General features: G+C 39.3%; 1 protein-coding gene across 1 annotated transcript in view; it reads left to right on the top strand.

The window, feature by feature from the left end:
* Nucleotides 1–1,303: 1,303 nt before the first annotated feature.
* Nucleotides 1,304–13,933, top strand: part of larp6a (La ribonucleoprotein 6, translational regulator a) — a 29,542-nt gene continuing 16,912 nt past the window's right edge. Inside the window, exon 1 of the mRNA XM_062023367.1 lies at nt 1,304–2,244. Within this exon, the coding sequence (XP_061879351.1) occupies nt 1,565–2,244 (680 nt within the window). The 5' untranslated portion in view covers nt 1,304–1,564. The remainder of the gene's footprint in view (nt 2,245–13,933) is intronic.

Below are 13,933 nucleotides of genomic sequence, written 5' to 3'. Positions count from 1 at the left end.
AAATAGATTCGGGCGGGTGGCGGTTGAACCAATTCGGAAATATATATACATAGTTAAATGTTGTTACCCACATACGAAAAACGAGCAGCACTCTTTGAAACAGGCAATTATTCATCAGGCACTGCTACAGCTGTCACGCCAAATTTCTTCCCCCCTACAAACCCCCCCCCCCCCCATTTACTTCCGGGGCTGCGTCCAATAAAGTGACAAAGTTGCCGGGGGTCCTTAACCGGCACGCGACTGTCCTGTTTCGCGCCTGTACAAAAAGAAAACAAAGACGAAGTATCCTTCCAGCGACGGGCAGTCAAAGCCGAAGTGCTATCGATGGCTGTCAATGACGTATGAGGAAACATGACCACGGAAGTAAATGGGGGGGGGGGGGGGGGTTGGCGTGACACAGCACACCACAACACAACAAAAGAAGAAGAAAAAATAAAAAGATGGCAACGCCGGCAGCAAACGTGGTACGCGACAAACTAAATAAAGGAATACTAAAGACCAGGGGAAAAAAATAATAATAGTCAACACTTTCTTAATGGAAATGACAATAATATTATAATAATGATAAATAATATTATCACGCATTAATATCTCTTAGCCTTTAATGCGTGGCCAAGAGATATTAATGCGTGGCACGCATTGAATGTCTCTGCTGCATTGGATCAGTCTCCTTTCTAACCTCACTAATGCCTTGCATCGTCTATATTAGATATATAACAACGGGTGGGTGGCGGGCGGTTGTGGTTTTGATAAAATGTTAGTTCGGGTGTATGGCGGGTGGATGACGACTTTTGTGATGCGGTTGCGGATTAAATAATTGCCTAACCGCGCATCTCTAGTCAGGGGCGCCGCTAGGGATTTTGGGCCCCATGAAAAGAATCTTTACAGGGCCCCCTGTATTATAATTTCATCATCATTAGGGGCCTCTCTGGGCCCCCCTCCATCATGGGCCCCTGGAATCCGTCTCCTTTACCCCCCCACCTTTTCGGCGCCCCTGTCTCTAGTATATATGCATACATTTTTGTATCCAAATACTGACTAATTTTCAAATCGAGTTGCCAGCCAGGTGTACAGTGAGCTTTTGCCGACGCTAAATATGCACATGCATTAGAAACGGCTCCCCATTGGGAGTCGGTTCCCATCATTCACCTAAAGGAGGCGTTCAAAAGACTGGTATCGTTCACGAACGTCACATCTCTAATCTCGACTAAAGGTCAGCACGCGTGGGGCAATCGCTGAACAACAAAAACATGCAAACTCCGCACAGTTTGCAGATTAAGATATTGATGTTACGCTATAGTTCTTCCAACGCCAAGACGGTGTTGCAATGTACGGATCACGTCAACATTTGGCGCACAATTGCGTGCCACACCGGCTGCAAGCCTATTATCTAATTAGCCGGCTTGGCTCAGGGCTCCTGCATTGTCGGTCCCCAATTAGGGAGGAACACAAACACGTGAATTCGTTCCCCTACTTAGAGCCAATATAGCGGGGGACGGCGGTGTCTTCACGCCGTAAGACAACAATTTTGGGGGGGGGTAAAAAGTGTAAAAAGACAAAAAGTATGCATGCTTTGGTGAACGCCTTCCTGCGCTGCCACTCCTTCCTGCTGCCCCCCTCCTGGCTTTGTGTCAGCCTGTGCTTGTGGGCCGCCAGTGAGCGCGAAGAGGCGCCGCCTCATCCTCGGCCCAACCCCGCCAAGCCTCTTACATATGAGGAAGTAGCCGCGGCGGTACACGGTGGAGCCTCCTCTGCTGCTCCAGGCTGCGTCTCGCCGGCTGCTACGAGCCCCGCCGCTCCGCACAGTCCTCCGTCGGAGGCTCGGATCTGGATCGGGGTCGTCTGGCGAGCCGTGGAGCGCGTCTTGGCAGCCCCGTGGGTCCTCGTCCGCCATAGCACGGAGCGTAGCCGTCGAGCACCGACGACGCCGCGTCCTCCCCGCGTCCTCGACTCGATCTCGGCTTCCGCCGTGCGAGGAGAGAAGGGAGCCAGCGGAGGCGCCTCCACCCGGGCGGGGAACATGAGCGAGGCTGCGGGGCCGTGCTCCCCGGACTCGTCCTCGGAGCGGGGCGTGGATGAGGTCATCGCCGTGGAGCCGCACTCGCCGGAGATGGGCACGGTGACCATCACGGTGGCCATCCAGGCCGCCGAGGACGAGGAACCGGAGGAATTCTCGCCCGGGAATGTCGACTTCATCGGCGGCAGCTGCAGCGAGGACGAACTCGGCCGGCACGACAAGTCCAGGTTTGTCACCGACGTTATTTTAAAACCACTTTAAAGTTGAACAAGTGAAAATATGCACCGGTACTCACACGCCATTTCTCCGTTCATAGAACGAGTCATTAGAATTCACCAATAGAGGTAAAGTCAACATGTCAAGGGCCAATTTATTACACCAGTGTTTTTCAACCTTTTCTGAGCCAAGGCACATATTTTTCATTTAAAAAATCTCGCCAGCAGAAAACATAAAAAAATGAAAATGACGATTTAAAAAGTCGTTCTCGCAATTGTTGGATATGATTTTAAACCATGACCAAGCATAGCTCTTGTCTCAAAGGTGTACTGTCACATCACGCCGTGATTTATTTTGAGTTTTGGGGTGTTTTCCTGTGTGTAGTGTTTTGGTTCTTGTCTTGCGCTCCTATTTTGTTGTTGATTGTCATGTCATGCACGGATGTACTTTGTGGACGCAGTCTGCTCCACACGCTGTAAGTCTTTGCTGTCGTCCAGCATTCTGTTTTTGTTTACTTTGCAGCCAGTTCAGTTTTAGTTTAGTTTTGCATAGCCATCCATAAGCTTCACTGTCTTTTTGTTTATTTTTGGTTTAAGTGTTAGATACACTGTAAAAAAAACGGTCATCTACTTGGCAGCTACGGCTGCCAAACGAAAACCATAAAATTAAAGTAATACATTGTAAACCAAATAATGATCAAAAACATATTTACAGACATTTTCATGAAACGTTTTGCGGAAAAATATCGTAATTTTACATGACTTTGAAAGTAATTTAAGAAAACAGAAAATGCTATGTATAATTAATTTGGTATTTTTCTGTAGAAAAAATAGAAATACACATAGTTTGTCATTACTGGCATATTACTTAAAATAACAGGCGGATTGTTTATTTGCAGATAATGTCTTCAATTCTATAGTTTTATAAACTATTTAAAAAAAATTACAGTAGAAATTTAGAGTAAATGAACCATAAAAATAGGATTTTTATTTTACAGTGTACCTTTTTACCTGCACACTGCCTCCCGCTGTCATCTGCATATTGTGATCACCACAAACCATGTTCCCGACATCTACGCAGCAATTAGCTACCTGCTGCCACCTACTGATATGGAAGAGTATTACACGGTTACTCTGCTGAGCTCTAGACAGTACAGACACTCAACAACAGCACATTATTTGCGGATTATAATTACTGGTTTGCAAAAAATATGTTTAACCCAATTAGGTGAAATTACATAATCTCCCACGGCACACCAGACAATATCTCACGGTACACTAGTGTGCCGCGGCACAGTGGTTGAAAAAACACTGAATTAGACTGATACATAATGTATCATAATGGACATAATGGATATAGAGGACATACAAACACTTTATTTATTGAGTAAAAAATATTGAAGTTCGATGATTTGGTAAAATTGCAAACAGCTAAAATGATGTACAAAGCAAACTATAACCTGCTACCAAAGAATGTACAACAATTCTTCTATACTAAAGAGGAGAAATATAACCTTAGAGGAAAATCTAACTTAAAACATTTGTATGCACGTACAACACTTACAAGTTTTTAGCATATCAGTATGCAGAATTAAATTATGGAATGAGTTAAGTAAAGAAGTTAAACCAAGGGTGTCAAACTCATTTTAGATCGGGGGCCGCATGGAGAAAAATCTACTCCCAAGTAGGCCGGACTGGTAAAATAACGGCACGATAACTTTAAAAATAAAGTCAACTTCAGATTTTCTTTGTTTAAAAATAGAACAAGCACATTCTGAAAATGAACAAATCATAATGTTGAGGTTTTTTTTTACACTTACATGTTGCGGTTAATAGTATTCTACCTTTATTTGTCGTTATTTATACTTTCTGAATAAATTATGTGATAATGTTCATCAGTCAACTCATTGGTGTTAATTTTCAACCTATCAAGATAAAAAAATATCAAAATCAAATCAAATTACAGTATGTTATGTAGTTTGCTCATTTTCGTCGACTTGTGCACTAACACGTGGTTATTTATTTTTTACATATGTAGCATAATCTACAAAGAATTGCTATTGCGACATCTAGTGGACACATTTAGAACAGCAGTTTATTTCCTTCAAAATTTTCGGCTCATTTTTATACTTGGCAAACTTATCCCGCGGGCCGAATAAAACCTGTTCGCGTGCCAGATCGGGCCCGCGGGCCGTACGTTTAACACCCCTGAGTTAAACAATGTACTGACATGATCCAGTTTGAGGTTGTTCCAATTAATAGTGCTTACAAGGAAGAATTATGCGAAACACTTTCAACCTTATTGAAAATAAGATATTCTTCATCTCAGTATGTTTCTCATGACTGACTTAATTATCTATTACAAAAACTGCTTTATTAATCATTCACGGATGTAACTGTGATACAAAAAGAAGTCAGTAGATGAACGTATATATTTGTAAACGTTCTGAAGTGGGAAAGGGGTAGGATTAAATAAGCTTTTCTTCTTCCTTCTCCTTTTCGGACATGATGTAAAGTGAAATGATATGAATTGTGTGATGTATTATGCTGTAAGTGTGCTCATGTTCGAAATTAAATGAAGAAAGAACAAGTGAAAATATGCACCAGTACTCACACACCATTTCTCCATTCATATTGAACGAGTCATTAGAATTAATCAATAGAGCTAAAGTCTAAATGACATGTCAAGGGGCCAATTTGCTACACAATGCCTTTTTTCCAATTCCTAAAAGGTTTCATGTCTCTTGTTGCTTCAAATTCACATTTCAAACTTAAAAAGTAATGTTTGTGTTAGTGAATGAACTACCGCCTCACTAGAACAGTGTTTTTCAACCTTTTTGGAGCCAAGGCACATTGTTGTTCATTGGAAAAATGCAGAGGTACACCACCAGCAGAAAACACTAAAAATGTAAACTCGGCAGTTGATATTGACAGTAAAAAGTCATTGTTGCAATTGTTGGATATGAATTCAAACCACAACCAAGCATGCGTCACTATAGCTCTTGTCTCAAAGTAAGTGTCACGACCTGTCACATCACGCCGTGACTTATTTGGAGTTTTTCTGTGTTTTCCTGTGTGTAGTGTCTTGCGTTCCTATTTTGGTGGCTTTTCCTGTTTTGTTGATATTTTCCTGTGGCAGTTTCGTGTCTTCCTTTGCGCGCTATTCCCCGCACCTGCTTTGTTTTAGCAATCAAGACTATTTCAGTTGTGCGGACGCCGGACGCTATCCTTCTTTGTGTCGAAATTGTTTATTGTCGTGTCATGTATGTGGACGCCGTCTCTGCTCCTCACGCTGTAAGTCTTTGCTGTCGTCCAGCATTGTCTTTTTGTTTACTTTGTTGCCAGTTCAGTTTTGGTTTGGTTTTCCATAGCCATATCCCTAAGCTTCAATGCCTTTTTTAGGGGCACTCGCCTTTTGTTTATTTTTGGTTTAAGGAAGTTACAGCTGTGCTCTAAAGGGCGAGCACGTCTAAGCTGGTGTGGTATTAATGATTACAAGAGCCTTGGTCTGACTACGGTCCGTTTAAAAAAATAAATAAATAAAAAATAAAAAATAAAAAAAATCGGAAAAAAACCTGCCATAGGTGACGTTTCCTGTGTTATCCAGTTTCTTTGCAGCACTCTTTTACTTTCTCATCTCACTCCACGCAAAGAATCGACCGCGGGACAACAAGATGGCGCAACCAAACTTGATAGTTGATACTGTTGTCTGATTGGCTGTTAGCGTGTTCCTCTCGCTGAACAGTGATCATTTCCTGCTTTGCTCGGCGAGCAAGTGTCTTTGTCCATGCAAACAACCTTTCTTCACAACCTTTTTTTTTTTGTAATGAAGAAAAAAAGTGTGTCGATTTATCGCCCTGGCATTTATATATTTATTTGTGTGTGTGTGTGTGTGTGTGTGTGTGTGTGTGTGTGTGTGTGCGTGTGTGTGTGTACAAATGAAAGTCAGGTACCATGAACCGATATCAAGACCCCAAACTCTTTGTAGGAAGGGGTTGCCAACCTTTTGTCTTTTAAAGAGCTACTTTTACAAAATGAAAGTAGCAGATAGCTACTTGCTTTTGTAACATTTATTCTGATAACTTATTTCGACCCAAACAAAGGGAATACGCATCTTTTGCCAGAACGTTAACAAAATGTCATTATCCACTCAGCCTGCCTTCACATAGTCAACCATTCCATTCGGAGGAGTTTGATTTGACAATCAACCACGCAGTCGACACTATGGGTGTCAACAAAATTAATTTGGAAATTATTAGCGCTTCTTATTTTTTGTGACATTCTTAATCGATTTAAAAAATAAAAAAAAAAAAATATATATATATATATATATATATATATATATATATATATATATATATATATATATATATATATATATATATATATATATATATATATATATATATATATATATATATATATTTTTTTTTTTTTTTACCTGTTCAGCCACTCAGGCAAATCATATTGTTGATGTAGATGATCATGTCTGCTGTACATGTTTATTTTAGAAAAGTCGTGTTGGACACTTCTCTTGTTGCCTTGTTTGTATTTGATTTTATTAAATGTTTGAATATAATTTTTTTATTAAAAAAAAAAAAATTATATATATATATATATATATATATATATATATATATATATATATATATATATATATATATATATATATATATATATATATATATATATATATATATATATATATATATATATATATATATATATATATATATATATATATATATATAAAGTAATATAGAAATTAGGGATGTCCGATAACATCGGACTGCCGATATTATCGGCCGATAAATGCTTTAAAATGTAATATCGGAAATTATCGGTATCTGTTTCAAAAAGTAAAATTCATGACTTGTTAAAACGTTGCTGTGTACACGGACTTAGGGGGAAGTACAGAGCGCCAATAAACCTTAAAGGCACTTCCTTTGCATGCCGGCCCAGTCACATATCTACGGCTTTTCACACACACAAGAGAGTGCAACGCATACTTGATCAACAGCCATACAGGTCACACTGAGGGTGACTGTATAAACAACTTTAACACTGTTACAAATATGCGCCACACTGTGAACCCACACCAAACAAGAATGACAAACACATTTCGGGAGAACATCCGCACCGTAACACAACAGAACAAATACCTAGAACCCTTGCAGCACTAACTCTTACGGGACGCTACAATATACACCCCCGCTACCCCCCCCCCCCCAACCCCGCCCACCTCAACCTCCTCATGCTCTCAGGGAGAGCATGTCCCAAATTCCAAGCTGCTGTTTTGAGGCATGTTAAAAAAAATAATGCACTTTGTGACTTCAATAATAAATATGGCAGTGCCATGTTGGCATTTTTTTCCATAACTTGAGTTGATTTTATTTTGGAAAACCTTGTTACATTGTTTAATGCATCCAGCGGGGCATCACAACAAAATTAGGCATAATAATGTGTTAATTCCACGACTGTATATATTGGTATCGGTTGATATCGGAATCTGTAATTAAGAGTTGGACAATATCGGATATCTCTAAGAAAAATGTATCCGAGCTATTTATCTATTGTATGGAGGAATGCAATTAATCATAGAACTGGCACCCAATGCCACTTTTTAAAAAAACGCCATATATATGTGACTGATCTCACAAATCAGATTAAAATCTATTGAAGACCGTCTCAGTCGCCATAACTCACATTTTGTATAAAACAAAACAAATGTTCATCTGCATCTTGTATTTCAGTACACATTTCTTTCTTGTTGCATTTTTTATATCACTAGTACAGCAACTTCAATTTATGACATTTATTTTGTACCTTAACTAGACAGCAGATCCCTTGTTTGTGCTATTTTGTGGTAATTTTTTAATTAGAGGCATAATGTCTGAGTCGAACAGTTATACAAATCCTTAGGGTTTTTTTTTACCCTTTGGTAAGTCACAGAAAATCAATAGATGAGCTACTGGTTGGAGAACCATGCTCTACAGATAAAATACAACATGACACAAAAAACAAAAACAAAGATGGCGGCTCCTGTCATGATTAATGCGTACCAGATTTCTCTCACACTGGGAGGGGTAAGGTGCATACAGGACCCCTAAAAATGTCTACCTTTTTGCCAGGATTCCGTAAATGTGAGTATGTTAAAGCAAAAAGTTTGCACTCCCTGATGTAAGGGTTGACCACCCGCCTTGAAGAGTTGGCACTATACTTGTGATTAGGATAGTTAGCATAGCAATACCATGTTTTGTAATTCAGTGCTATCCAGGATTGCAGTCTATGGTGTCGGGTTGGCACAGTTGTCTAATTCAGGGCTTCTTAACCTTTTTGACCTCGGGGTCCAACTTTTCCACTACAGAGGGGCCAGGGTCCCACTCAAATATTAACACTGAATTAGTAATCTTACTCTTGATTTTAATCTTATTCAATAATTCTATTTTACTTACTTACAGTGTACAACCTTTTTTAAATGATATGAAAGCATGTGTTAATCACAAAGACTTAGCTCAGGCTGATTACAAAAATAAATAATCAAATATACCGTATTTTTCGGACTATAAGTCGCAGTTTTTTTCATAGTTTGGCCGGGGGTGCGACTTATACTCAGGAGTGACTTATGTGTGAAATTAACACATTGCCGTAAAATATCTAATATTATTTAGCGCATTCACGTAAGAGACTAGACGTATAAGATTTCATGGGATTTAGCGATCAGGAGTTACAGATTGTTTGGTAAACGTATAGCATGTTCTATATGTTATAGTTATTTGAATGACTCTTACCATAATATGTTACGTTAACATACCAGGCCCGTTCTCAGTTGGTTATTTATGCGTCATATAACGTACACTTATTCAGCCTGTTGTTCACTATTCATTATTTATTTTAAATTGCCTTTCAAATGTCTATTCTTGGTGTTGGGTTTTATCAAATAAATTTCCCCAAAAAATGCGACTTATACTTCAGTGCGACTTATATGTTTTTTCCCTTCTTTACTATGCATTTTCGGCCGGTGCGACGTATACTCCGGAGCGACTTATACTCCGAAAAATACGGTACTGCATAAGAAGGGACTCATAAATAACTGGTGAAAATCTAATTGACATACAATTACGCAATGCTATCACAAATTAATTCTAACTGAATTATTAATAGATAATATATATTTGTCATTCAAATTGAATTACAAATAAAAATACAGCTTGACCACTTTAGTCATCATTTTTGCGCTTAAACTTCTGACTTCATCTTTGTTTGAGATTGTCATTATTGTCACAAGTGGTGGAAAAGTGTATTACAACTGAGTACCACTGCGGCCCATATGGACCACAGCTGAGAAACATCATTTTTGCCGGCCCTCTAGGAGGCGCTCACATAATTGGCCACAACGCATGTTTTTTTTTCCACAAGCCCACGAAGAGCACACAAAACGGCCTGCTGCGATACATAAATATAAATAAGGAAAACCTGGAATAGTCGCTTGTTTTAAAAATAAATGTGCACTAAATATAGTGACAAAGTCGCTCCTGCATTGTCTTCTTATTGTCTGGCAGACCAGATGCTAACAATCCCATTTGAGGGAGAGCGTAACGTTTGTGGCAGTCCAAATGTATTCGTGACAGGGCCCGCCACAAATGTATGAAATTCACAGGAACGTAACATTTTATGGACTTCCATTTCACAGCTAAAATGCTAACAGGGATGGGCATTCAAAAGATAATATTTGGATTGTCTTCTTTCAGCTGCTTTAAATAAAAACTGCAACAGGTGTTGGCACGGCAACGACTGCCAGTTGACACCATATTGTACAGCGCAAGATTGCCCCCCAAAAAATAGTAATGTGGCATTTGGGGATTGTCCCGCAAGCCGGGACAGAGACAGGCGACACTTTAGCACCTGTAGCACTGTAGCAGACACCCGGGGGAGGAGATGAAGGATGGCACCTTCACCTTAATCTAATTCCCTGCGTCACCACCTGCTATTTTTATCCCCTCCTTCTACAAGTTCCTACCTGGACTACAAACACAGTGCATTGTGGTCTCGCTTTGTAGCGCTGATAGCTTTGTGTGTCACCGCGTGTGCTTGGTGGGGTGGGAAGACGCCAGAATGATTGCTAGCTGCCTTGTGGATGTTTACTGCTTTCAGTCCTGCAACTTGGAAAGCAGACACTCAATTTACACCAGAGGCTCTCAATCTTTTTTTCACCAAGCACCACCTCAGAAAAGACTTGGCTCTTCAACTACCACTATGATGAATAACATTAAAATACAGTAGCGTAGTAGACCTAAGTATTCTTTAAAGACCGTGTGTGTGTGTATGCATGTTTGTACAAATGTGCGTGTACAAATATGTGTGTACAAATGTGTGTGTATGCAGTGTTTCCCACACATTAATTGATTTGTGGCGGCCCGCCACGAAAGAATTACGTCCGCCACAAATTTTAAAAAAAAATATTTTTTTTTGTCCTGTCCAGCTTCTCAGGCAAATCATATAGTTGATGTAGATGCCCATATAGGCTGTTCAGATTTACTTTACAAAAGAGAAGTGTAGGATACTTCTCTTGTTGCCTTATTTGTATTTGATCACTACTGTTTTCTGTTTATTTGTTACTGACTGTGGCAGGACACCTCTGCCTCTGTTTCACTTTATGTTGCTGGTAAATAATATGGTTGTAGTAGTAGGCTAAAGTTAAATTATTTAGTATGCACTAATTAAAGGGGCAGAGCTTTAAGAGACATTTTAGCTTTTGTATTTTATAAGATATATTTTTTGTAAGTACCACAATTAATAAATATATTTCAGTGAATAACTTATTGTTCAAATCTGTATATAAATATGTACATAGTGTTGTAATTATATTGTAAAATGGATGGATGGATGGATGTTTAAAACCAAACTGTTATTAATTAGTAAGTATACATTTTTTGAGCCTTTTTAGAGAAAATCATATCATTGTAGTAAATTATGCAAATTACTCTGTCATGGTGACCACGCCCATAGCCACGCCCCCACCGCTACAGGTATCTTGGCAGTTTATGGGAAACACTGGTATGCATGTGTGTACAAATGTGTGTGTGGGTATGGATGTGTACAAATGTGTGTGTGTAAATGTGTGTGTGCGTGTATGCATGTGTGTACAAATGTCTGTGCGTGTGTGTACAAATGTCTGTGCGTGTGTGTGTATGTGTGTGTGTGTGTGTGTGGGTATGCATGTGTACAAACGTGTGTGTGTGTGCATGTGTGTACAAAAGTGTGTGTGTGTGTACAAATGTATGTGTGTATGCTTGAATGTGTTTTTGTGTGTGTGTGTATGCACGCATGCATGTGTGGATGCATGTGAACGTGGGTTTGTGTGTATGCGTTTTTGTGTGTATGCATGTATGTGTTTATGTATGCATGTATAAGTGTATGCATGCATGCATGTGTGTATGTATGTGTGGATGCATGTGAATGTGGGTTAGTGTGTATGCGTATGTGTGTACAAATGTATGTGTGTGTGCATGTATGTGTCTCTTGCCAGCTCACACTTCAACCTCAGTTCTGTAATTTAATGTACAATGGAACCTCAAAATTCATACACCTTTTAACGTGGTATTATACGGAAATTGACAAAAATGTAGGTGGAAGATACGTCTCACGTTACACAAACAAAAAATGTTGACTTTGACAAACCATCATGAAACTCGGAGTAACTAAATCAGTGGTGTCCTAACTTTCATACATTAAGGAAAACTGCAGCTTTTTTTTTTTTTTTTAAATATTGTCCAGAAACAATTCCTATGTACAGGTGAAACACAAAAAATGTGAACATGTAAAAGTTAACTTCAAATGTGAAACTGTTACAAACTTATTACATACACATTGAAATATGTCAAGCTTTTGTATAATTTTGATGATCATGGTTCAAAGCAGGAAATTTTCATTTCAAGGTTGTTCATGAGATGTAAGTCATGACCATCAAAATTATACCAAACGAAGTCTTGAAATATTTAAATTGCATGTTATGAGCTTTTGTCATTAGTTTCACCCAGTAAAATGAATTGCTGGTATAAACGAACTTTGCACGATATTCAATTTTTTTTTGCATTTCACATGTATATAAAACAGTGTTGGAGGTTGCAGGAGATGCATTGTTAGCAACCTCTTACTAGCAGTTTTTTACTGTTAAAAATGCACAGACAAACAAAAGACCAGTGTTTTGTCTCTCACAGGGATTGTGGATGATGGGCAAAATAAAGTGTGATCAAAAATCCAAGGAAGCGGGAATCATTTAGTCAAAAAGACTAAAAACCAATCCATTATGTTAATGTCACAGAAGGGGAAAATAACTCTATCTGAATTATTTTTTTTGCCCCATCATCCTTTTCTGTGCATTCTAGATCGTAAAAGACTGCTAGCACGTGGCGGCTCACAATGCAGGTTATGGCCATGACCTGCATAATAACCAAACTATCATTACTATATGAGCTAACACAGAGGAACTACTTTTCTGGCCTCGTAACACATCGCCTTGCTCACACTGCACCTCTGATCATTACCCAGCTACTAGCGAGCTTGAGCTACTAATAACGTTGGTCGTGACCTGCCATAAAATAAAGGAGGTTCAGTTACTGCTGCAATATTACTTTTAAGTTAGGAAAAGTTAATGCTAGGTTATAAATCATGCTTCTCACGTGTGTAATAGGTGGTGACACCAAGCCGCAAAGTTGGGCAACTTTGAAAAAACACACTGCTTGAAATTATATGGCTTGAAACTGTCGCAACTTCGCTAGGAAGCATTTTTAAGACGATTGAGTGAGGATTATTCTGAATTTAGCAGCTCAAGGAGAGCACAAGTGCTGAAAGATACAACCATCCCCTCAGTCGGCACCCCAAAAGAAAGTTGCAGTCATGCTTAGCGATTAAATGTTACCATAAATATGCCCGGTACTTTAGATTAATCCACATTACCTGCATTGTTAGCCGCCTCGCACTAGCAAATTTGTACTATTTAGACCGCATAAAAAAGGGAAAAGAGGTGTTCTTGTTTTACATAAAGATTGTGGATGATGGGGAAACATTTTAAAAAGTCACATGAGCAGCTAAGGAACACAGAACTGACTCGGTCTCTTATCATTCTGTCCTGGCTGCTAAGTACAACATGGCCAAGTCAACAATGTCCGTACTAATAGAAGTTGTACATATATGCTGCATGTTTATAGCATGTTGTTTTTGGATAGGAAGTGAACAGCTTCTTTTTACATACAAAGGTGTCGAATATATTCGTATATTGTAGCGTCCCGGAAGAGTTAGTGCTGCAAGGGGTTCTGGGTATTTGTTCTGTTGTGTTTGTTGTGTTACGGTGCGGATGATCTCCCAAAGTGTGTTTGTCATTCTTGTTTGGTGTGGGTTCACAGTGTGGCGCATATTTGTAACAGTGTTAAAGTTGTTTATACGGCCACCCTCAGTGTGACCTGTATGGCTGTTGACCAAGTATGCCTTGCATTCACTTGTGTGTGTGTGAAAAGCCGTAGATATTATGTGACTGGGCCGGCACGCAAAGGCAGTGCTTTTAAGGTTTATTGGCGCTCTGTACTTCTCCCTTTGTCCGTGTACCACTCCGTACAGCGGCGTTTTAAAAAGTCGTACATTTTACTTTTGAAAACGATACCGACAATTTCCGATATTAAATTTTAAAGCATTTATCGGCCGA

Source organism: Entelurus aequoreus, linkage group LG02 (genome assembly GCF_033978785.1).
Source record: "Entelurus aequoreus isolate RoL-2023_Sb linkage group LG02, RoL_Eaeq_v1.1, whole genome shotgun sequence".
Classification (NCBI taxonomy): Eukaryota; Metazoa; Chordata; class Actinopteri; order Syngnathiformes; family Syngnathidae; genus Entelurus; species Entelurus aequoreus.
The sequence above is the reverse complement of the archived record's forward strand: the minus strand, read 5'-3'. Positions and strand labels throughout refer to the sequence as shown.